At 33.2% G+C, this 27,261-nt stretch overlaps 1 protein-coding gene across 1 annotated transcript; it reads left to right on the top strand.

The window, feature by feature from the left end:
- The first annotated feature begins 321 nt into the window (after positions 1-321).
- Positions 322-27,261, top strand: LOC148624820 (N-acetylglucosamine transporter UNC93A-like). The gene is made up of 5 exons (XM_088567748.1): positions 322-2,213; positions 16,314-16,453; positions 19,295-19,408; positions 19,916-20,180; positions 25,748-27,261. The coding sequence occupies exons 1-5, from the start codon at positions 986-988 to the stop codon at positions 25,978-25,980; spliced, it is 1,980 nt and encodes a 659-aa protein (XP_088423874.1). The 5' UTR covers positions 322-985; the 3' UTR covers positions 25,981-27,261.

Genomic DNA, 27,261 nt, shown 5'->3' with positions numbered 1-27,261 from the left:
GAGAAGTAAAAGTTTAGAAAAAAATAGCTGTATTTAAATTTTTAATAACCATGAAACATATCCATAGCGTCTTCCGACAAAAAGGTCAAAAACATTTAATTTTACGAAAAAATAAGAAATAAGGATTTTTCATTGTTGAGTTAATAAGACAAGATATGATTTAGTAATCAAACATCCTGGAATTGTGGAAAAAAAGTACGACCGGGATTCTATCATATATATAATCTAGAACTTTCTACAGAATGTCGCAACATTTCGAACAATTGTGAGTCATAAGAGCCTCGATTTACATACACAAATGCTCCGATTGTCTGACTTAATTATAACCATAAAGGCAACTCAAATAAAACAAATAACGGATAACGCTAATGAGTTATAAGGATACCAAAGTAACTGATTGATTGAGTAGCTAGATATTAATTCAATGTAGAAATCCACCATTTTTGTAAAGTAGACAAGAAACGCTGTACGAGGATTATTTAATGAGCGTGTTTACGGCATAAAATGGATAATTAAATAAAAACGATGGATTCAGGAATATACAGCATCGGAAACGGAGTGATATTGACTTGGAACTTCGGAACTGTTATTGATATTTCGAAGTAACGATTAACATTGCCTTTCTAACAACATTATAACAGACCATATTTAAAATAATTTACCAGCTCAACTCCATTATGACTTCAGTGTGTTGGCATTCGTAAAGGCCGTCATTCGAAATTTTTACATCGCTTTCCTTCATCAATAACATAATGGGGAAATTATTGGAGACTTCGTCTACAAATGGATTCATTTTGAAGATTTCAAGTGAGTGTTGTAGAATATAATCATCTGCTCAGGATAAGCTTACTGTCGACGTGATTATGATAGAAATTTTATTAGAAAGAAGTGCATTGTGTATGATTATTATAATCTGTTATTGGAATTGAGATTTTATAATTTTATTTTCATAGATATGCAAGCGTGTTTTTAATATAAAATTAAAATGGAATATAACAACAGAATGTCGACCTTGTCGCCATTCGACACAAGCGGTCTTGGACAGGGCTTTGGACTATTTAGGCCACGTCGTCCTAGTTATACATATGCTACCCAGACAGAACTTGCATATCTGGGTCAATATGGCCGACAACGAACTGAAAGCTATAGATATGCCGTTCGTAAAAGTACAAGTGACCCCGAAGACCAACAGGATTTTATTGAAGGATTAGTAACAAACCGACGAAACAGGAAAGAAAGTTACATGAATGCAGTCGCTAGAGATGAAAATATTGCATTACATGAAAAATCAAAACAACCTGTCATTGAAAACCACGTACCAAGAGTAAGTGTTGAGCTAGCCCCCAGACAATCTAAAGAGCATATCAGTGAACTTAAATCTGTCATTGCTGAACGGACATCGAAGTGTGAACTGACTGTTTGCCTTCCGGATGAACAACTCAACGACGACAAAGAAAGCCAAAATAACCTAATGGACAAAACTAAAAATGAACAAGGTAACAATTCCCTTGGACTACAACGAGAAACGGAAACTCCCGTTTCGGAACTAAGTAGCAATGTTCCTTCAGTTGTGATATTCACTTTTAGAAAAAATCTAGTATTTCTCTGCATAAGTTTTATTATGATGTTTTCTGTGTTCCGAGCGATCCAAAACTTGCAGTCTTCCATTAACACAAAAGATCATCTTGGTATTATATCCATGGGTTGTTTACATGGAACAATGTTCCTTACTTGCCTCTGGGCACCAAGTATGATCAACAGGGTTTCTGCCAAATGGGCTCTTGTGTGTGGAATGTTCAGCTTTCTAACGTGGACCGGTGCTAATTTTTACCCAAAGTTTTACACACTCATACCAACTGCAGTATTTTCCGGATGTGGTCAAGGCATACTATGGACAGCCGAGGTGTCATATATTCTAAAACTTGCTTTCGATTCGTCGAAAATCACCAAAAACGGAATAGACAAACAAGTGTTCCGTTTCCATGGAATATTTCTCGCATGCTTTCAAACGACCCATATCTGGGGGAACCTACTTTCCTCCCTAATATTTCAGCATTTTGAAGTACCACAAGAACCCGACTACGAGTTCTATGGTGACTTGTTGGACGTCAACTATTCAGACCCGAGTTTAGAGCCTGGAGGGGTCATCGCTGACAACCCGTCCTGTGGAGTACTTCACTTATGCACATCAGCGGGCGTAAAGCAAAAAACAGGTGAGTTTCTTTGAATATTTCAAGAAGAAAAGAAATATAATAACTAAATGATTTACGTTTCCTTTTTAAATATTAACGGGTTCCTTTACAAAAACAAAAAAAGTAAATTTTACAATTATAGTTGACCTGTTTAATTCTATATCGATTTAATGTGACAAGACAGGCTGAATTGAATTCCTTTTTTAACATGTAAAGTTTACGGAAGTCTTATTTTAAGGGTTATACTTATACTGTAGCAGTAACTGAATCTACAGATGAGTACAGTCATTGTGTTGTCTTTTTGCCACCAGCTAATTTATACGATTAAAGGCTTGTTTCCATTCTAACATTAGGGTTTATAAAACAAACAATGTATGATTATACTAACTCAAAGAAAAAAATAGGCATTATTTATTTCCTCCAACAAATACAAACATGCTCATCGGGTAAAATATACGCATTTTGATACGACAATATATACGAAAGGACCCACCTTCAATACCTGCAAAGAATTTATGTACTCTTGCACTGTACCGAAATTCATTCTACTTACATGTATGTGACAAACGAAAATTCACGTGACATCTTTGCGTACGTATAGGTCATGGTAGAAAGGCAACGCTTAATCGGTATATCGAATTTGAAGTGTTTTGCGAGCTTTGCTGTCAGTCCAGAAATTCCGAGGTTACCGTAAAGGGTTATCTCTCTTCAAATTTTTCTTATTCGTCAACCTTAACGATATTCAACGGAAAGTATAGACATGGTTTTATATAATAAATAACCTACTGTTTTAAATAACATGATTTAAAAGTAAGTGAGAATCCATTTCCTATTCTAAATCTTATTTCGGGAAACTGTGGATTTATTACAAAATGTGATGTTTATATATTTATTGTGAGTGGAATATATAATTCGACCATATATATAAAATTTGTATGAATATTCAAGCAGCTTTTGTATAATTCAAGAAACCAAGAATTCAAGTGATATCGCGAATATATTTGTTATTGCAAATGTTTGCAATAGGAGATCTTGGAGCGAACATATGGACTTGAAAGGTTTACATGTAACAATCGATCAGAGAAATTTCATGCAAACGAAGGATTTTATTGAAAGTATAAATCGGTCCAATATATACAGATATAATTCAGTTATATACATTAAAAGTTACTATGATACACCTGCCTATTCCCATCAAACTCAAATGAACACAATAACGACCTGTTACACGATGGGACCCCAGAAATTATACATGTTGGGTAAGACAAATTGTTGAAATCAATAGGTTTCGGGCTGAATGAAAGGTTTCAGATTTCGAAGGCTTTAAGAGTTCTGAACGTGATGTAAATTAATTGTATAGGTCGCACCACTGTGTGAGTATCTGCCTCATTATTATATCAGTTAACCAAATCAGGAAATAATTTCATGCTTCGTTAACTAAGCACCGATTTATCTTCATGCTTGATAAAATTTGCATGAAATTAACTTAGTTCTTTATCATTTTTATGAATGTATTTCCAATATTATTGATATGACAAAGGATGGTTGAATATTTTGAAGAAAAAAATTACTGTATTGTTTTTGTTTATCATAAAGCCAAGAACTATTATGTAAGTAACTTGAGTGTACTGTCAGTTTTGTAATACATGAGAATTTAAAAAAATGGCATGGTCAAGGCGAATCTTGTTCAAACTGCATACATGTATGACATTTAAAATGCAAACACCAAAGATGTCATTAAACGAAATTTAACAAATCATGTTACGTGCGTTACGGTATTATATACATGAAAATGGTTTTAACGATGTTCTTATTAATTCTAAAGCTGCATTAGCAAATTTGTTCAGTTCTGATTCTACTGAATTTTGCTGATTCAATGAAATAAGTTTGTAGTAATGCAATTGAAGCAATAACTGTCGATAATACCTACAGAATATTGTTAAAACAACGTTTTTTTTCAATCATAGAAGATCGACAGCTCTGATCTAATTATTTTTCGCCATTTCTTCCGATGATTGCCGACAGGCCATTCACCTGGGTTAAAAATCCTTTAACCTTGGTAAAAATAACAATAACGGATACACAGGTAAGCACGTGTCATGTTTTCATTTCATTCCATCTATTTCTTGATTAGTTTTCAAATAAATAATGACCATATTTGAGCCACATTATATCACAATACGTAAATTTCAAAAAGATCCTTGCGTTATATTCGAACTTTCGAATTCCGTCGGTCTTCCTTGCCGTTGAATAACCACTTTCACTTTGCAATCAGATTTGTTATTCAAGAAGTGATTCTTACAGCACATGCGCGGGTTAAGGTCACCAGAAGTTACATGCATACGAATTTACCTAGGTCGATTTTTTGTCTTGGAAGACAATAAATATATAGACACCCATTTCATGTATTTAATGAATTTTATTTGTGGATATCAAATGAAATTATACAGGAAAAGAAAATTTAGTCGAAATAATTCAAAGTTAAGGTATATTTTAACAGAAACAAAATTTAACGAAAATGACAGCTATTTCAGCTTTAATGTTGTATATGTTATTTTTTTAGTGTGTAAATTTAAGAGTAACATACCGGCACTCCAATTATGTTCGTAAAACCAATAATATCGATTTCAAAATGCCTCAAAACTGAATTAAATTTAGAGTGGTTTATTTTATATAGCACTCATTAAAGTACTACCAAACCCAGAAAGATGTTGATGAGCATAATGCAATAGAATTCAACAATTTATTTAATGTCAAATGTTAACTTTAATATCAAATGTTTTTCGCTTATGAAGTTCGTGTGGGCGTCCTTTATATGTCTTGTCTGTGTCTGTTTAAACCTTTGACACCAATCTAGTGCCACTAACAATTAACTCCTAAACTACATCTATGGTCTGCATATGACATTTTATAATTATTGAACACTATTCCTTAATGACATCCGGAAATGCAAGCATGAACTTGATTGCACTTTTTGTTTTAGGATACGTATTGTTCTGTTTACAACTTCATCGTAAACCCGAGGTCAGACATCATGTCTTACCTCCACATTTTAGCACTGGGTTTCGAACCACGAGGCTTGACTCCATTGTATTCTAACAAAGAATACATCAAAGCATGTTAGGTCCTAAACCAAAGCTTTAAATCATTTACATTGCGAACCAATTAAGCAGAGCTTAAAAGCACAAACCGTTGAGTTTTTTTAAACCAAGAGCACATATAACCTAAAATCCGTTTTGACAGCACTATAGTTTGCAATTTTGTTTTAAGTGAACAACCATTACAAATTTATATGCTTAGTTTGAAAACATCGTTTTTCTTTGACATTTTTGATGTCACTGTGTACTTCCGCTGAACGCCATGTATTTTCTGGGTCTTATTTTCTCGACATTATTTGTACAACGCAAACCTGACAATTTCCACAAATATACCTGTTACATCAAGCGAATCCCCTTCAAGACCAGCGATTTTACGATGTGTTGTTAAAATATCAGTTAATAAGATATTTCCTCAAAAGCTGATCGCAGAAAAGACGAAGGAACAAAATATGTCATAACACGGGAGATGGTAACACTGTATTGGTCTACCAGTTCACTGACAGTCGTAACAAGTACTATCTTTAAAAAAAAGATAGCCGACGCATATTCTCGATTTGTTAATACCCAAATAAGATTTTATTTGGTGAACTGTGGTCACTGTACTATGTTTCGTATTTCAATTATTTTATTGGTTCAACAAGGGAACTATTTCTAATCATTCAATACATAATTTAAAGATTACCCCATGTAAAAAAGTGATTGAAAATTTTCTGGAAACCAATGCCCCAAATGGAGCCTTAAATTTCACGGTTGCTATCTCATTTGTCCAATGAAATGCGAGGTTGTAAGCTACATCCGTACGGTTAGGTAGTCATGGTTAAGCATCATGAATGTCAAGTGATTTAAAGCGAACTCTATACCGACTGCGTCGGAACTAGTCACTATACTCTACGTTCTTAAGAAGTCAAGAGATAATTGTTCGAATTAAACCCTGTCAAAGACTATTTTAAGAGATTTATCATACTTCTGAAAGCTCTAAGATGCTATTAAGATAAAAATACTAAAAAGTCCATTGGCTGAAAGGGTCCACCGTGCACCATCAACTTAATGATAATTTTCATGTACCTTCATACCTCATATTAAGGAATCAATTTGTAGCCAAAGAATATTCTCGGATTCTTTTGCAGTTTAAGCCTATACATGTATTTGTACCACACTGACACTAAAATCAAAGATTTTTGTGACTCAATTGTTCAAGTGTCTTAGTCTTCATAAGGCATCATGTGCAAAGAAACCAAAATGATAAAGGCGCCATTATATAGGCCAATGTCTAAGCTTTCAGGTGGTGCCATAATTTTCATTGTCAGAATTTATCAAAAATTGCAATAAATAGGATATTCGGTTTTCCAATAAAAACTCGCATTAATTCGACTCTACAAGTTCTTGCTTAACCAAAACGTCTCAAATTTGGCATCATACAATAGATATTTCAACTTTCTACATAATAAACCACGAGAAACTAATTTTCATAAAATAACTTTCCAAAAAAAAGTTATTATTCCTACCCCTAGAACAGGCCTCAGTATCATACACAATTCTTATTCACAGCATACCGACACTGTAAAATTAATATCTGAGGTATTCAAAGCTAAGATAATGATGTATCCAACATATCTCATTCAGGTGGTGCTTAGAGTTTACGTTTGGGGTTACAATACTTATGGAATCGTAAATAGGGGAATTTTCAGAATTTCAAATTTTCTTCTACATCAACCGTTATTCATTCTTTAAATACTATAGTTCAAGCAAGATTTTGTATGATACAGTACATTTATATAGTATATAAGCTTTCAAATGAACCCAAATATTAAAGGAGAAGACCAGGTTATTGTTCAAGTCATAAATATCGAAACTAATCTGTTAAATATTAATGAAAATTAAATTGAAACAAATTAATTTGCTTTTCTTAATTAATAAATCGAGATTTAAAATTAGGAATTTTGAATTTCCATCGCCTATGGCCGCCACCATGACCGGTTTAACTGTGACATCACGAAGTCGGTTTGTAAAGTGAAAATAAATAGGTAATTGATTACGATGTCCGAAGAAATCGCCAATTTGGGACTTTTTCCCTATAATTTCAACCCAAAATAAATAGAAGAGATTGGGGAACAACATGTATAAGCAAATGTCAGACATCATTGACGAACAACAGAATTTGCAGCCAGATGACTAGTATTTGTAGGGAAAATCTTACGGCTACTTCTCAAGAATGTTCGTGTTGCTAGTAAAAAAAAAACTTTAAGAACATTTCTCTTTTATTATTGGTGCAATCGTAAGCTTGACAAGTCATCGTGTTTTAGTGATTAGATAAACATGATCGTAGAAATATTTAGGGAATATTCTTTGTTTACATATTATTTGCAATACTTGTATCAGTACCGAACCGACTTAATGACGTCACGAGCCAATCGGAAGCTATTGGTAAAAATCAATAAAATCTGGCTGATCTTCCTTCAGATAGGAGAGTTCTGCAAGATGGCTATCCACTTTATATTTCATGGATTTCGAACTTTGCATTTTGACAGCATCTATACCAGTAGATGGTGTGCCTTGAATTCTATCGTAAATAGTTAATAAGGCATTTTATTATTTGTCGCATATAATGTTATCCGTACCACCTGTTTTCGTGCCCACTTGACTAGAAGTTGAACTGTGAGCAAACATATACATTTTTGTATCGTTTGACAATCTTAACCGATTCCTGATTTACGATTCCACTAGCCTATATGCTCTGCTATAGTGTGCGAAAATATTCGCTGGGCATGAGCAATACTCACTGAAAATCCGCGAAGCTGTTTCCGGTGTACTGCACTTATTTGCATAAAGCGGTAGGGTTTAGCAATAAATGTGGCAGAGATGGAAAGCTTTGAAATAGCAAATATACCCCCTGTGCAGGAGATTGATCATTTAATTGCGAGCGATGTCGGTGTCTAAAAACAATATTCAGACAATGCTCGGAATTCCCATTCCACATCACCAAACCCTTCTCAGGTTGTTTTAGACCAAATAAAATTTTCCAATCGTTCATGGCTGCCTTAAAGTTTGCATACAGTTCATTTGCAGCAACCATTTACATTTTCCAGCTCCTTGAACATACAACTACGAACAGAAAATTCAATATTCAATCAGATAAATCTACCAGCCAAAAGATATGTTCCTGTATATTTCATTTGGTTCTTAGAAAATGCTATTTATGTTTGCATAATGTACATATTATATAAAAAGCACACAGCACACAACTTTGTGATTCGATGGAATTCCCAAACTGTTACGTAACAGAAATTTTCCAATAAGTTTCTTCTGAAAGAAAATGTGATCTATAAATTTTCATGTTTATGCACAATATCGACTTCTTGCAATTGGCTGTTCCGATATTTCATGTGTATTCATTATTTCAGGATTACTTATACGTACATGTTATTGTCTTTACGCCTATATGTATCTTGACACAATTTTCACAACTGCGGCACAAAACGTTGTTTTGGGTAAATATTCTAAGGTCCATACATTCAACAAGACTTAAGTGAAAGAAAACAATTGAAATCACATTAAATATACAACAGAAAACCTAAGCAAAAGCCACACAAATCGAATTTAAATCTAACAAAGCAGAAACAATACTATAAAGAGAAATTTTAACAAGATAATTCAAACTAAACCAAAACTAAACAAAAGATAAAAATCAATTCCACAATCCCATATAAAAAAACAAAAAAAAACCCAAAAAACAAATTAAAACAAACAAAAACAATTAACAATCACAAAACAAACCCTTAACAATATAAAACAATAGAAACAAGAACAAAAATCAAGAACCTTTACGAGTATGGAAAAGGCAAATTTTGGCTTGTCTTAACTTATTAAATTTTGATCATAGACATGGCATTAATTTGTGCATACACAGAATGTATTAAAATACAATCTCTTTATGTTCACTTGTTCTTTTTTCAAGTACATCCTCTGTGTACACTTATTTGTTTCAGGCTACAAATGTCCAAAAGAAGAGAAATGATACGTACATTAAGGTATCAGAAATCTTTAATTACATTGTGGGTCCGCGTTAGATTGGTTCACCCTATCAATAACAATAAGAATTTCTATATTGTAGTTCATTGGAATTGTTATGTATTGTTATGCAAATGCAGCTTGATACTCTGACATTAAAGTCGTGGAAGGTGTAATAAATACATACAGTTAAGTCCGTACTAGGTCCGGAAATACCAATAATATACTGCTCTTAAGAACCTGATTTTTATCTTCTGTAATCTTGAAGACTTTGTTGTAATAGAATCGGTAATTAAACGAAAACATAGCCGCAGTAAAACAAAGAAAAGAGAAATATCGATATCTGTATAAATGCAATTTGATTCTCTGGTCGCATAAGTTTATTTAACATCATTATAGCCAGTGTCGAATTTTCGAATAACACGGCGTCTCTTGTGTATAGTTTTGAATCCAATTGATGGATCTCCGAAACAGTGGACTAGTTTGATATGTCCGATGGGGTTTGACAAGAAAACAATGTTTAAGCCTAATCAAGTTTTTTTGTTGATTTTAACGATATTTTTAAAGAACAGTTTTTTTGCCGGTCAAGCAAATATTATATATATTATTTTGATTTTCAACCTAGTATGTACATTCATTCCTCTCCACATAATTAATATATTGCCCTAACGAAGTTGAGGAACGTTATGATATTGTTTTTACATGTACTTCTTTTTTTTTTTTTTTTAATTTTTAAAATTTTTTCTAACCTCCGTCTTGTCCGGGCATCTCATCTGAAACGGTTGAGTGGAATTAAACTAATCTTAGCACAAAAATATACCACCATATGTAGATATGCATACATATTTTGAAATATAAAACATGGCCGCCGTCCAAACTTTAACAAAATCGTAAAAATATCACAACAATCGTAGAAGGTTCATACTTGTTTTAAAAAATAGGTCACCACAAGGACTTCCAATTGGCCATTTTGAACTTTACAAAAAATCAAAAATATAAAAAAAAATCGAAAAAAAACTATGGTGCCATAGAAATTAATTTGAAATACTTCTTTTACAATGAGGAGTTTGGTGGAACATCCTTTTACGATGCGCGTAACAATTAGATCTAGTTGTCTTTAATTTTTAACATGAAACAAACAAATAAAAACTGTACAAGTGCAACGCTTTCACGTGTTAATTATTAAACATTCTTTAAATACCTTTATAAAAATAATCTTTTAATTTATCGTGTCGTGCTAATTCTCTAAGCATACTCAGTTGGTACATGTACTTCTGCACGCTATGTGCAACACTTTTCCGCAAACACCCTACAAGATATCAGCCACATTTTATCGAGAAAGTGTTGCAAATACCTTGCGGTTGTGCAAATATGAGCCTACTCAGGAAATAAACAAAAACATCGGTTGGGACTGTTAAATAGACTTATCTTAAAAACGCCACGAAAATGTAGCTGAGAAATGAACGGAACCGGGATTCAAGTGGTAATAAAAACATTATCCAGGATAACGACTAGACAAGGAAAAAAGACACACACAACAAAGAACATGGAATAACATAAAATAGCCCGCACATTGAAACAAATTAAATTAGTATCCCGGACTCCACTGGGAGCGTGGGCCAGGAATACCAGGAATACCAGGAATACCAGAATACCAGGAATACCAGGAATACCAGGAATACCGATTCGTGTACTTCAAGAAAACAAATGAAAATGATAAAGGTTTTCAACATTAAAAAATCTGTGATTTCGATAGTTTGGCGTATTTGGTGCCATCTTTGTACTTTTGACCCTTCAAAAGAATACAACGTTGTCGGTGATCATCTATAAGTTTGTGGTATTTTAATGAATAAAGACAAAATTTTATACATTTTTCACAGTTCTGCTTCTCTATTCCAGACATTTCACATCTTTTGTAATTTCATTTCTCAGTTTGGTAAACATTCACACTTTTCATCTCATTGCTGCTGAAGTTGTAACAGCAATATCCGTCTTTTACTCTCGTCGTTGCATGCTAGACTTTTTTATGGCCGAATAGACAATTTAAATTCTTAAATACTCCATATCTATCCGACATCATTTACTTCCCGGAGAAAAATGATTTTCCTTGGTAGTTTATATTTGGTAACATATCGAACAAAACAATAAATTGATGATCGCTGGGTTTCAGATAAGTTAAAACTGACTTCAAACTCTAGAGAAAACAACATGATTTTAAAAATAAGATATTCCCTATATGACCAGATAAATGCTATATTAGGTTACTGCTTCCTTTTTATAACTACCAGTCCGACACGAAGTTTCTTTGAAAAGCTTTCTTAGTGAAATTGGTGGCAGGTCCAAGTCCGAGGTTTTGGGATGCTGTAAAAGACGATGGACCCGTTAAGTTATATCGTAAAATGTGAAAGTTTGTCGGTTACTTCTATTTATACACCACGGTCATCAGATTTATTCCAAATAGACCGAAAAAAATATTACATTCATTTCTTATGATTTAATTTTACTAGTTTTAATATTTTACGAGTAAATCAACAAAAAGAGTTGATGACGTCACAGTCATCAAAATATTGGTCTATGAGATGATGGGCAAAGTATTTTATCCAATCAAAAATCTTTTTACATCTGAAATTAAATTATTATTACATCACGATAATAATATATATTTTTCTTGAACTTAATGCTGAACACAAGGGCTGTGTTATGCTAAAATCAGGCATGAATCTTTTCACAGATGTTGTAAAAAGAATGTGGTAAATATATTTTGCAGTTTGCAATTGTAATTTGAATCATTTTATACAATTTACAGCAATGGAAAAAGGTCCATTCTTGACATGACATAACGTGTTATTCTAATTTACCGAACGATATGAATATAACAATTACAATTTGACAGGATATAGATTATACTTTCATTAATATTCTTCTTTACACGACCGATAAAATATTGCGGACATATAATATCAACTAGTCGTCGTCGTCGTCGGCGTCCGCTGACCTGTGTTTATTTACGATTACTTGAGAAAAAAAAAACATTCGGATCTTTTAACACATCGTTTCTAGACACATGGTGGAAGGTCCTATAGCTTTTGGATGATTTTGCCCCACTCCCTTTTGTTTTTAGTTCGATTTTTATTTTTTAATTAGTTTCATCATGGATATCCCTGCCTGTTTTTAATCAGATTTCAGATATTTCCCTACGGTTTTCGAGTTATAAAAGGCCAAAGGGGGCCACACACAAAATAATCTAACTATTTCATTTTTTGCGCGATTTTGATTTTTTTGTATTTGATTCCTTTTAAAAATCTATCCCTGCTTGCATTTTCAAATAGACTTCAGAGTATCTCTTACGGGTTTCTGATGATAGGGATCGAAGGCAAAGGTCTTTGATTACCTCCTTTAAAGCAGAACATCATTCTAATATTGCGTCAAAATTTGCCTGAGAGAGTAGCTTTATCAAACATTTAACTTAATAAAAATTTTAGATTACTTGGGGTTATAAATGTTCTTCGATATCAAGAATTTCAGACCATTCATGAATTATTGGTACTTAGGTCGTTTGTTTCTAGAGTTATATATCTGGAGGAAAGGGTGTAAGAATCGACGTTTTGCATTTGCGCCGATTTGTATAACGATTTACAAAATTAGTTAAATAAAGTGAATTTTCATGAAATTTCGTCTTTATTCTATTATACATCAATATCAGTTTATACCTCTTTCGCTTGTCAGTTACATGTACATAATTATGTATGTACATTTTTTTCTTTCATGATATATCATAATATATTATATAATTTTTTTTATAAACCTGTATATAACTGTTGCCACCTGCTCACCACGGGCACAATTCATTTTCTGATTTATTCAGTATACCTTCTAGGTATAATACATAGAATTACATGTAGTTTCCTATTTTACTAGTAAATCGGTGCAAATGAAAAATAATAAAATCGGAGCAAGTGAAACAAGTTGAATGGGAATTTAAAATCAAAGCACATAAAATAAAAACAAGACAAAACAAACAAAACAAAAACAAGAAAAAAAAACATAACAAACAGTATGACTTTATTTATTTTCTTTCAAGCTAGCTATTAGTAGATTCAATAACTGATTTCAAATCAAATACTTTTTCTATTATTGATTAATGCTGCTGTTATATAATGACATTTTGAAGCACTTTTATTACCCAAACAACCGTTTTCTACAGATATTACCACGTACAAAATGTGGAATATGGCACGATGTTCTCCTACTGATGCTATTCATTCCGTATAAAGTTAACTTTACTACTTAGGGAAAAGTGATAAAAGTTTATAAACAACTTCAAGGCGTTTTATTTTCACCTTTTTTAGCTTTCAGCGTGAGAGGTTTTCTCACGAAATTCAATTTTCATCTAAAATGTCCTGTGATTTCTAACATCCATTTGGGGAAAGCACTTTCCTGATTCAGAAAATTTTGGATTTAATGACTTTATCTATATAGCAGACGACACGCTTCCATCGATCGTCTGCAAAGCACGTGATATGATTTAGTTTCTTCTGGTGTGAATCTTTTCCATTTTAGATATCGCCTCATTTCACCAGACGTGATAAAATCGTTCGACATTCCGATAACAGTTCTTTATAAGACAAAAGGGATGAAAAAATATGTCCTTTACATGCGGTAAAAAGGAAAGCGGACTTCATTGATTAGGAACATACGAAATGACGATTGCTATATAAATCGATTTCCGGGGATGTCTATGTGGTTATACAAGATAAAGATTCTCTGTCGAAAACATTATTAGTGACTATATTTAATGAAGTGGCTACAGAGAGAAGTAGTCAGAACAATCAATTTAGGAACAGTATAATATCATGCGAGCACACCGGGCCAGACTGGTCATTATTTCTTGAAAATCATTGTCCAAAATGATATATTATGGTCAAGTTCATTTCAATGAAATAATAGTTTTAGTTCAATTATCTTGTAAGACTGTCGTGACTGATAATTCGTAAAGTTGTTTTGGTTTAAAAAGAAACAGGACAGCGTAAGAGTCTTATTTAGAAACATCGTTTGACTGCAGCAGTTTGAAAATAATACATGTACATGTTTATATTGTAGAAAAAGACAAATTCTTGCTGAAGCAGAACGAATAGTTAATGCTTCGCACAGGCGTATAATATTACAAAAAAGGGGAATAATTCATCATATACTTATTTCGACAAAATTTTACAAAATGAATAAAATTTCAAGGGAAAGAAACTTTCCTCATCCTCTGATCCGCCACTATCTTTGTGAAAAATACCACAAAATATTAAAGCAGCATTAGCTGTCATTTTCGTAATTTTTTGCTTCTATTGAAATACGCGTTAACTTTAAATTGTTTCTAGTAAATTGTACTTTTCCTGTATAATTCCATTTGATACCCACAAATAAAATGCATTAAATACGTGAAATAGGTGTCTACATATGTATATATTTATTGTCTTGCAAGACAAAAAAATTGATCTAGATTGTTGGTATGCATGTGACTTCTGGTGACCTTAATACGCGCATGTGCTGTAAGGATCGCTTCTCTAATGACAAATTTGACTGCAGAGCGAAAGTGGTTATTCAACGGCAAGGAAGAGCGACGGACTCGAGCCGTAAAAGAAAAAAAAAACGAATATAACGCAAGGATCCTTTTTAAATTTAGGTATTGTGATATAACGTGACTCAAATATTGTCATTATTGATTTGAAAACTAATCAAGAAATAGATGAAATGAAATGAAAACAAGACACGTGCTCACTTGTGTATCTTTCACCAATGTTAAAAAAAATTAATACAGGTGAATGTCCTGTCGGCAATCTTCGAAAGTAATGGCGAAAAATAATTAGATCAGAGCTATCGATATTCTCTGATTAAAAAAAACGATGTTTTCACAATATTCTGAAGGTATTATCGACATGTATTGCTTTAATTGCATTACTACAAACTTTTTCATTGAATCAGCAAAATTTAGTGGAATCAAAACTTAACAAATTTGGCAGCTAATGCAGCTTTAAATTGAATCGCACTGATGTTGATTTTAAATTATTTTTTTCAATTATTTTTAACAAGTTTATTATGAGGCGACATACGTCAACGTACGTAGAGATATAAGAACAAACGTCAAAATTGCTTCTAGACACAAGTGTTTAATTCAAGCAAGCATATGCATTGTAAATATACGACGAAACAGTATTTTTTAATAAATTTGCGTGTTTGTGTCTTCACTTAGAAAGAAATAAAGATATGCAAACTTTGGCATTAAAAATATTTTATTTGACTTTCTAGATAATTATACATCATACATGTATCTATTTTTTATTGTACAACATTACGTGTACATGTAGGTAATAATAATAGCAAAAACGAATGATAATGATATAAATAACAACGACAAAAACAACGATAATAATAATAATAATAATAATAATAATAATAATAATAATAATGACAGTAAATGGGTAGTAGAAATATATCAATTATATGCAAATTTACGAACTGCGTGTGGGTCAGTTTTCCAGCGTTTCAATTTCATCAATTTCTTATTTGCTGTAAAGTTGATGATAAATTCTTCGCAAGCGCAGGCCTCGGTCATCTTGTTTGATATTGCAGTTCTGAAATACTCTTAACAATAAATAATTTAAAAAAAAACAACCTAGGTTATTTTTAAACGACATAAATGTATTATTTAACTGGTTTCATTGACAAGAGGCCATAACAGAACTCCAACCGCGATTTGGTAGTGTACTTGATGTAGAACGTATACTAGAAATACCTACATGTAATAATCCAAGAAAAAAATCCGTCTGTTGCAAATGAATATGTTATGGTAAACCAAAACGTAAAAAACGAAATTTATATACATGTACTCTGTAAGCCACTAGACATTAAGAAACTACCGGTGGATTCGCCAAAGTTTGAATCGTCATCTACCAAGTCTATAGTGTATACATGTAACTTAAAGTATATAAAATAACTTTTCTTTTTGTTTTTTTATTTATTTAAGGACTTGACAGTTACATGTTTCCCGTATTATGGAAGTTGATGTGTGCCTACCTTGTAATCGGGTTTATGGGGTTTTGCCTTATTTTCTTCTGCCTGGATAGAATCGGTGCTAAAGTTGATCCTGACAAAACCGGGCGTCAGGTAAGTCTATTTTTCCTGGAAAGAAGAGGTGCTAAGGTTGATTCTGAAAAAAACGGGCGTCAGGTAAATTTCTTCTGGATGGAATCAGTCCTAAAGTTGATTCTGTAATAAATGTAAAACAAAGCACCGAAGGTTCTGAAACTCGGAAGTCGCTTGGCGTGCAACCTGCAAGATAGGTTCCCGATGTTTATTTTTTTAAGCAATGTGCTAGAGTGCCGGTCATGACATGGACTAAGGTTTGAGAATGTTTTGGTGTTGAACCCATATTTCTCTTGCAAGCTGCGGCAAAACAACACAAAGATGTACACAAATATTGTGAAAATAAGATTATTGCATTTGTTTATGTTCTTGAGATCTTAAACTTGAAAAAAGGAAGCTGATGATGTTGAATGTGGCACTTCTTGATAAAATGATTTTGATTATAATACCATCCACGGGGCACCACCCAAAGAGAGATAACTCCCATTAAATTGGCTTTTCACTAGACTGGTTCCTGATCGCAATATTCAGTAGTTCCGGGAACCAGGATAGCTTTTAACTATCTTCTTCGAAATTACTACGCTGCCAAGCGGCAAAAAATAGTTTGGCGTCTCGATTTACCAGTTCGACAATATTTAGCTGAAAATTAACACTTAAAAATGTTTGAAATATCATTCATTTGGGATATCGGTGAAATATTTAAAGTTTAAAAGAGAATCACGCATTAATTTGAAGACAGCATTTCCGTCCGTGAAGTTATCTGCCGGAAGCCCTTTTGTCATTCTTATATTTACAATACTCGAAGTCACTCACGTGACTTCTGAGTAAAAAACGGACGTCATGTAAGTTAATATTTACTGGATTGAGTCAGTGCTAAAGTTGATTGTAACAAAACCGGGCGCCAGGTAAGTTTCCTGTCTGGATAGAATCAGTGCTAAAATTGAATCTGACAAAACCGGACGCCAGGTAAGTTTCCTCTGAATACAATCAGCGCTTTAAAGTTGAATCTGACAAAACAGGATGATAGTCAAGTGCCCTGTCTGGATAGAGTCAACGCTAAAGTTGATTCTGACAAAACCGGGCGTCAGGTAAATTTCTTAGTGCTAAAGTTGATTCTGACAAAACCGGACGTCAGGTAAATTCCTCAGTGCTAAAGTTGAATCTGACCGAACCGGTTAAGGTTGCACTATACGGATAGAAATGAGGTGCACTGTTTTGTACATAAAACTGACCCGGTCTAATTTTGAAAAACTTAAAAATAAAAGATGAAACTTGGTGGAAATATTGATTGTGGGTAGTAGAGCATTCATACATAAATAGATGCAATACTTGTGAAGGTAAAGAGGTATAAAATGCATGCTTTAAGCTTTCCGGAAAGATTTAGGTCCTCATCGGATGGGATTCTCTTCCCTGCACCAACTGGCTGTTTTTCAAAAATGCAAAATTTCGCATGAACTTTAAGAATTAAAATCATGAACAAATGAGCAGAAAAAGGTACACTTTTTGTTTGTTTTTTTGTACAATAATACCATGCTCGCTTACTTTTTCTGGCAGTTTTAAAGTTCCTGATATTTTAGAAAACCTGTTTTTTACAATTAATTTTGGGAAGGCACCCAAAATTTGTTATGAAAACTGATATATATTTTTATTATGTTTCCATGGCTACAGATTTTCATGATAGAATAGAAAATAATATCTATCTTTTTTTCATGGATCTCTATAATGTAAGGTTTTGAAAAATATATACTTTTTACAGGAAAAAATTGTTGGATTTGCTTGTGTAAGTGTCTCAGTTTAGCTTTATTTCACAAATTGTCATAAAGTTATCTGCAGTGATTTATCTGTATAGTGGAACCTAAAATTGAATCTGACAAAACTGGACGTCAGGTAAGTTTTCTGTCTGGATAGAATTCAGTGCTTCAGTTGGTTCTGACAAAACCGGGCGTGAGGTAAGTTTCCAGTCTTGATTGAATCAGTGCTTAAGTTGACTTTAAAAAAAAAACGGGCTTCAGGTAAGTTTCCTCTGTCTGGATAGAATCGGTGCTTATGTTGATCCAAAACATGGCGACATATAAGTTCTTCGATCATCCGTAGACTATACACAGACTTATATATATTGCAACCACGTGCAAACGGTACATATTATATGTATATATATGTATATAAATCTATAACGAAATATCTATTGTTGTAGATGTATTTAATTTAACAACTTTTCGCAAGTAATTAAAAATAAATGTCGACATACTTAAACAGTTAACGGGCACCGTTTAGTGTAAAATAAAGTATTATGATTATAATAAGATAACAATACATGCTTTGGTTTTTACTCTACGTTTAAAATATCGATAACAGCATATATTACCGTATAAAATGGGCGGAACGATGAAATAAAGTATGTTCAATAAAAATTCGACTATCCGTTTTCCTCGGTTACATTTTATATCCTTATCATATTGCTTTATACAATGGTAATTATAATCATTAACATTCTCACATATAAGAACGATAAATGCGTAATAATTATATTAAACAAGGTAAATCATCAATTTTTTTTAACATTTTTTTAAGTATGTAAAATTTATCGAATCGGTCTGCACATCGAGCAATAATAAGTTCAATCCGGCTTATGATTCACCGATAGTGCATGTACACGTATACTGAGAAAATCAAGGCACTCTCTTTGCTATCGTCGTCAATAAAAAAAGAGATATTTTGGGATGCAACTAAATTGCATCATCGGTAGCATAGGAGCATGATATTACAAGGAAATGTAAGTTACCGATTTTGTTGTACATGTAATATTGTATTGTTTCTTTAAGCAGTTTTTTTAGCATCAAATGTTTTATGCTCCTTTTTCAGATTTTCATGAGTCATATCACATTATTATTTACACATAAAACGTTTCGGTTACTGATACCTTTGCTGATATTTAGTGGGTTACAACAAGGGTTTATGTTTGCAGATTTCAACCAGGTACGTATAAGTAATATGCGAAACTGTAATTGTTTTTTTTTTTAAATTATAATCAGAAAAAAATATCGATCTCGACTGTAGCTACCCAATATTGGGCAAAGAAATTTGCTTAACAGATAATCTTCACAAAGGGGTTCGGTTACAACATTTTAGAGTACTGTGATTCTCACAAAAATAGTTTAATTACATTTATGCTACATTTGAACACGGGAAACGACAAGAACATTAATTTCTGTAAACCGACATAACAGGTTGATGATGAGGGAGCAACTACTAGGACGTATTTACGGATACTAAATACTCTAAAGACTAACTACGGTTTAGTGAAGAAAATATATGGGTGTTAAAATAAGTGTATTGTTTCGTCGTACACATTGTAGAAAATCATATTCTGTTGGAAATAACGTATGAATGATACACATGTATACACGTGCCAACCATACAGTTACTTGCCAAGTGTTTTGAATTGGCATTGATACAGCCACTTTTAATTTCTTCTTTTTGAAGGCATATGTAACATGTTCCCTGGGAGAAAAATACGTCGGTTACTCAATGATTGTTATGGGTGCTGCGAACGTTTTAGGAGCCGTGGTAGTTGCCTTGTGTGCTAAGCATATCCCTAGAGAGGTAGTATTCGGAATTGGTGGGATAATCCACATGGGGATTATGATTGGTTTTCTAATATGGATTCCTGACAAAACGAAACACATCCATTTTATTTTAGCGGCATCATGGGGCGTTTGCGATGCAGTCTGGCAGACGCAGTGTAATAGTAAGTTTATATCCTTAAAGTGTAAAAATACTAGTAGGTGAATATTGTCAGATGGTGAAATTGTACACAAATTAAATCTTGGAAGATCGAACGAGATGGCTCCATGAAATTATCCCTGAAAAATCTGTTTAATCAGACACAGTATTTAATCTTTCAGCCCTCGCCTAATAAGCGTTAATGCTTAATTAATTACTGATGCCCGAATGCCAGTATGCTCCTCGCCCACTTTGATGGAACTTGTCTAGGGTTAATTGTAGTAGAATTGTTCAGTATTAGTATGTAAGTTTCAGATGATAGATGGTACTATTTAGGCGTTTTTTTGTCAATCTTGGATTGACCGGCTATCCATCACCTGCAAAGGTGCGAGGCACTTAGTGTGCAAAATTTCTCCTATCCGAATTTCTATAATCATCAGCTATTCTAAAGTGGCACCTTAAGTTAAAAACCGAATCCCGCTTATGATTAATGTCACGACCTATAAGCATCATGCCCCGTATGTACCATAAGGTCGATACATCGTTCATTACGATGTTTGTGATAAGTAGTTAGAAATATTATAAATGACATTAGAACGGGAAAGATAAATCATTCAGCCATCTTAATATGTTCGTAAGCCGAAGACATCAGGTTTGATTTTTGTAGGCCATGTGAAACAATATGTACTAGCTTTTTTGTATTACTATGACAATATTTATATCAAAACATATTCTCCATAAAGGTTTTTTTTTACGACAGATGACATACTGAGTAACTTTGCAATTGATTTCCTTAGAATACACATATTTTAATGCACGAAGTTTACCCAGACAAACAATATGTTACTTCAACTTTACATCCAGGTGTAGGGTGCATTCATGTAAAAATATAAATCATGTTTATTTACTGCATTTATAGATACATACATCGATTACAACTTAAGAATTAAAAAAATCTCCCAATTTCAGTTTGACTTCACCAATTCCATTGTTCTGTCGCGCCCGGCTGCACTATTGTGCAAGTTATTTAAAGGCATTATTTTTGATTGTATCTCTTAACTAAAGTCTGTTCTTGAAGGCTTTTGATAAATGTGAAGTTTTGTCAGAAAACAACACAGTTCTGTAACCATAATCAGCTTCTGATGAAGCATTGTGATTGTCGTTTCTCCACGCCGTTTTGAATTCTGAAAACAATAACTCATCCCAAGAGCCTCAGGGAGAATGCAATTATAAAACGCATTTTGTTGCAAGCTGTTCGGTAGTTAGAATCAAACATATTAGAAATTCGAACCATTCGGGAAATAATTAAATATTGTTTTTATGTCTTTCCTTTCATAATTGACGTAGGTCAACTTCAAATGACTTTATATTGCTAACAACCGGAAGATGAAACGATATTGCATCCCTAATTGTCCACAGAAACATCAAACAGATAAAATCTCGGTAAAAATGATAACTGACGCCAGTAGCTAGTTTCCATGGCAACATGTTGCATGTCCAATATATAAAAGGATAGATTTCTGGTGCACGATCAATTCACGTAACTATAACAATTATTTCTCTTTGTTTAAACTAGTGATGAATCACTTTAACATTTCTTGATTTCGTTATAGACCGGAAAATATGAGATCATAATATTTCCCCATTTTATCTTGTCAGATCAAATTTTATGATGTTTTGTTCTATTTCACCATAAAACACAAATAGTTGGAAATTCCATGGAAAAGTCGATTTTTGAAATAACACGATTTTAAAATTACATGAGATCGCCGTCTAGGAATGATCTTGGAGCAATAAAAGTGTAATTATGTATTGTCTTACATTTTAACATTTTATGGGTCAATAAATGTGTTACAATAGCACACGTACAAAAGGTAGAACAATTAAAACACACACAAGAAAATTAAAGCACTGCACAGTTTTTGTTTTGTTATAGTATTAATGTATGGCCTTTTCCATATTGACCCTGTAACATCCCGAGATATTAATAATGGCCTCAGATGGCTGTGATGGCCCGAGGCAATGCTGGGGGCCATTACAGCCATCTGAGGCCATTATTAATACCAAGGTCATGATACAGGGCCAATATGGAACAAGCCATACATTGATACTTTGATTAACTAACTTTATTTCAGGATATAGTCAGAGTCCATTATTAATACATGTACCAAGGACATGTAAGAGGACTAATATGGAAAAAAGTCATACACGTACATTGATATATTTGTTGACAAATTTTATAATCATATATGTTTGTTTATAAAATATGGCTTTATTCTTTTGATGGATTCGCTTTTTTGTGTGTGTGTGTTGACTTGTTCTTTGAGTTTCATCATTTGTTCGTAACGACCAATGTCATCAACAATGACTTCTATCATATCCTTCCCATTTTTTTCATATTTGTCTGATTTCCGCTTCGAACAACTCCATGACAGCCCTTCGTCGCCCATTGTTGATCTGCTCAAACAAACATTACAGGTTTGCGCTTTCAGTGCAAATAAGTATGCATTTATGATTAATAACACATTGAAACAAAAAAAAGTGCATATTGATTGTCTACACTCGAAAACTTAAGTACCAACTCATACAAAATTCAAGCACTGCCTATGGTAAGGTGATTCATGGTGTAGAAAAACCCACAGAACAAACGGTGCTTTTTTGGTATAGTTTATCTATATCTATATTTTGCTATATTGTTATTTGACAATAGCCCTTTCTGTATTTTGTTCTGTACTTTTGAGAAAACTATACTTCAGTCTCCCACTAAAATCAACCAAATCAAGAACGATAATTCCTGCAAAGTGCTAATTTCATGTACAATCTTTATAAATTTTATCTCAAAAGTGCAATACCCAAATGAAAAACTTAGACTGGTTATGTTGTCTGTAGTTGTTTCTGAATAGGAAATAAAAATGAATTTGGTGGGTTTTTGACATGCATGAATCACCACCTGTCTGATTTTTAGAAAGACTGCTACTTAATACAATTAGTCATTTATTGTAAGAACTGTACGCCATTTTGATTTAGTCCATAATGGTCCCGTGTTGATGCCCCGTTTTCAAATTCGTAATGCATGGCTGTGATTTCGTTATGACCTGCTGTAGTAATTACAGGTTCGTTATGACCATTTGTCGAAATTTTCGGTTCATAAAGTATGGACATTTATGTACATATTGTAGTAAGTTAGTTAATAATAAATATCACTTACCTACAAAAATAGATAAATAAAAGGTAAGACAACATATCATTTATTAAATCGTGAGACCAAGAGAGGAAGATGTGTGTGGAAACCCGTTGATATACTGGGTAGATTATTATTTTTTTTTTATAACAACATAGCTTACTGCGATATCAACTTAGCTACCTTGTGAAAACAGCGTAGTTAACTTGTTTTAACTGGATATATTATAAACTCCTTACATCTCACGGCGGTCGAAATTACAAAATTTGGATTTTTCTACCTTGTACACCACAAGGCCACATGACAAGGTAATTTAAAAGTCAGTTCTCGTGGTCATATTCACCAATACTCGAAAAGCTCAAAGCTCGAAACTATAAGATATTAGGTAGCAAAAAATAAACATACAGCGATTGTGAATTGTTTTGACTGGACCCCTTTGTGATTCATGTTGGGGAACTGCATTACGGTTGCTAGACTATTACCGGATTATATTCACTTGCAATATAACGGGTGCCACTGGGTTTTTTTGTGGGGGTTCATATTGCTTGTGCTTTACTTTATTGTTTGACGTCTTGTTTTTCTTATCTTCAGTTTTTAATGCTAATGTATTTTTTTTTTTAAATCGGTTCGGTATATTGTGTATTTAGATCATCCTATGTTCAAGTTCATGTCATGTTTTAGGATTTTGACGTAATTTAATTTTCTCACTACTGATGCTTCGGTATTTTTTGTCGATATTTATATCAACTTTGCTAACTTGTTTTAAGCGAGCAATCTATGCTCGCTTTTAAATGTGTAGAAATTCGTCCAAGATTTATCATATTGACCATTTGAGAAACTTTCGTCAAAGCAAAACACTACATATCTATCTACTGATGCACTGAAATGTAGTCATAACACCAGCTAAACAAAAGTTTAAAGACCCACATGTTATATGATCGGAACAGCTGGAACACATTAAAAAGCCTACTCCCGGTTTTAGTAAAACAAGGCTTCCTTCGCCGATCCCGGATAAAATTACAAATATTTGGTTTATCCTTGGCCGGCTTTCACAGATGAAAATATTCTTAATCAAATTAAGCAAAAATAGTAAATGTCATGAAATCTATTTTATTTGAAATGCTTAGCTCGTACTTAAGGCAAATATTAAGCGAGCGGAGCTCACTCTTAAATTTATCGAAATTCGTCTAAATCACTTAAAAACGTCCGTCAAGGCGAAACACTTCATCATGGTCTATTGAAGCTTTAGAAATGATAAAAAATGCCGCATCTAAAAAATGCTTCAAGGAAGTCAGTCGTATTTGAACGGAACTACTCGAACCTACTTCCGGTTGAAACGACTTACCATTTTACAATTACCTGGAATGTCCGTGGCCGGCAACAACTAAAGAAAATATTCGAATCAAACTCCACAAAAATAATAAATGGCATGAAGTCAACTGCTTTTAAAGGAAAATTAGTCCTTTATGCTTCGCTTGCTCTTAAGGTCGATGCCTTTCTCATATTATAAGAACTCGGCTTACTTAATATAACAAGTTATATGTAACGAAGTTGATATCAGAAGCTGGTGATAAGTTGTTGTGATAAGTTGAAATAATATACCTAGGATACCAACCGGCTTCCAAAGAACGAAAAATATAAATTTTTAGTTGCAATTCTTGGTTTAGAGCTATCGGACGTAATTATTTCATGACGTCAAATTTTTGACCCCGTGATCGCCACTGTTTATTTGATAAACTACTTCGGATTTTAGACGCTTTTCCTTAGAAATGAAATAGTATTTCAATGCCCGTCTTCAGTCCTATCTAAGGATTTTACCAAAGTGCTACTCATTCTTGACCCTGCAGAATAAAAGAATCGTGAATTTTGAAATGTCGGGGAAAAGTAAATTTTTAATGGTTTCGTGCGACATGTTCCGATTGTCAAACGACGTGTGAATTTTTGAATAATATCTGAGAATTTCAGAAGGCTTATCAGCAGCGGTTAGTAAGGGAGGAAACGGACGTCTGTCGGTACGTGGAACTTTGAAATTGTGCATTTTTCAGATCATGCAACGGCTTCCCGACAAAGTTCGATAATTCCAAGACGTGGGAATATATGATTTTAAGATGATATCGTGTCACTGAGGCTCTGGTCAAATACAAGTAGTCTAGCACCACGACTGTCGTTGTTGTTTTAAATTATCTCTGGCCAAAACCATGTGATATGGAAAATTCCTAATGAATATTCCTAATATTTCATACCATTGTCATATTTAGCTTAATAATATTTTTTTGGAATAAAAAAATAAAAGCATCCACAATGTTGTAAAATCGCTAATTAAGTGGGGTGTGTGGTGTTTCTTTTATTGTGCAAAAATACGAGGGGTCACATTGCAAAATCGTAAAATGCATTTTGATTTCTATTTTCAGCTCTTATTTGCGTGACTTGCTTAGAAGAGGCGGACATTGCATTTGCTAATTACCGAATGTTACAAGCATTTGGACTCACTTTCGCCTTTTTATCAGGTACTTTCATGTGTGTGGAAGGAAAACTTTACATGTTGATGATAGTGCTGGTGATATCTATAATGTTTTACGTATTAGCTGAGTATAAAGTCCGACAGGTAGAGAACGACGTCTTTGAAGACCCTACAAATGATTGAGTATGATTGTTAGCGATTGGTTTCTTTAACGGGTAAACTTCCCACTTTTGAATCGTTATGGGTAGAATTTGTTTTTTAAAAAGTCATCTCTCTACGTCATTATCATTCGCTAATAAAAGCTTTCCACGAGTACTTTGTGCGGAGCCATGATTCTATTTGTAAATGCTAAACTTGAAGTCTTTAAATTTGTGGACTACAACAATGTTTACCGAGAATATGCACATTGGAAACGAGTTACATGTATATTATGTGTACAGGGAATATACTAGTAGATAAATACTCAGAATTATGTTTGTAATGTCTGCAGAGAAGATATGGTTAAAATGACGGGTTACATGTATATATTATATAAAAACTTCAAAAGTGATAAATTATTTAATGGCGGATATTGAAAGTTTCATTAACTATTTTATGTTTTAAATACTTTAAAATATTTATTAAAAAAAACACATTTTTTAATAAAAAAGTTTCAAGTAGATAACAGATAAAGAGCTTCATGCCATACGAATTAATTGGAATTGGGGAAACATGAATGATGTAAAAGAATCGCAGTCAAAAGCAGTATTAGTTACTTAGCCAAAATTAATACCGGAGGAGTATTACATATTTCATATTAAGTTACTTTCAATCTTCTGTGTAGAGATATGTTATGTATTTCTTTATATTTATTTACACTCTTTTGATTACTGCTATAACCATGGTTCCCTTGGTTACTCTTTCAAATCTTCTTCATCCCTATCAAAGCAGTACTACCCTCCTTTTTATGCAATTTAGTACAGTACGCCTGAAAAGATCTGAAATCTGTTAATTGAAAGAATCAGTAGTCTAAGAACCGGATGTTCAGGGCGGGAATTTGGAATTTAAGGTGGTCACTCATGCCCAACAGTGATTGAAAAAAAAATCATAAAAGGGCTGACACATAACTATGATCTGTATTGTTTTAGTTAATAAGCTGGCGGAATAATAAATAGTACACCGGGAAGCAGTTAATAGGTCTGTGGAGGATATTGTATCATTTTATGTATAAAGGTCAATTTCCATTATTGTCAAATGAATAAAGGGAATAGAATAATGTTAATTAATACGTTTCGATATTCAATGAGACGCATTTTTTCTTATTTTTCCATAGTGATCATTTAATTGCTATCAAGGTATAGTGCGTTACTTCTTATATCTCATCACACATATACACGTAATATAACGCATGTCATGTCGGAAAAGCTTATTACATGAAATGTGCAGTTTATTGGTATTCCACTGTTTTAAGTGTTATATGTACGT

This window comes from Perna viridis, chromosome 2 (genome assembly GCF_037379345.1).
Source record: "Perna viridis isolate PV_CMFRI_1.1 ecotype Kerala chromosome 2, ASM3737934v1, whole genome shotgun sequence".
In the NCBI taxonomy this organism is placed as follows: Eukaryota; Metazoa; Mollusca; class Bivalvia; order Mytilida; family Mytilidae; genus Perna; species Perna viridis.
The sequence above is the reverse complement of the archived record's forward strand: the minus strand, read 5'-3'. Positions and strand labels throughout refer to the sequence as shown.

What these genes read in the sequence shown, in the direction of transcription:
- LOC148624820 (XM_088567748.1), top strand. Translation starts at nt 986, where the DNA reads ATGGAATATAACAACAGAATGTCGACCTTGTCGCCATTCGACACAAGC. An exon ending in TGTTTGCAGATTTCAACCAG is followed by an intron (nt 19,409 to 19,915) that starts GTACGTATAAGT and finishes TTCTTTTTGAAG; the next exon opens with GCATATGTAACATGTTCCCT. An exon ending in CTGGCAGACGCAGTGTAATA is followed by an intron (nt 20,181 to 25,747) that starts GTAAGTTTATAT and finishes TTCTATTTTCAG; the next exon opens with CTCTTATTTGCGTGACTTGC.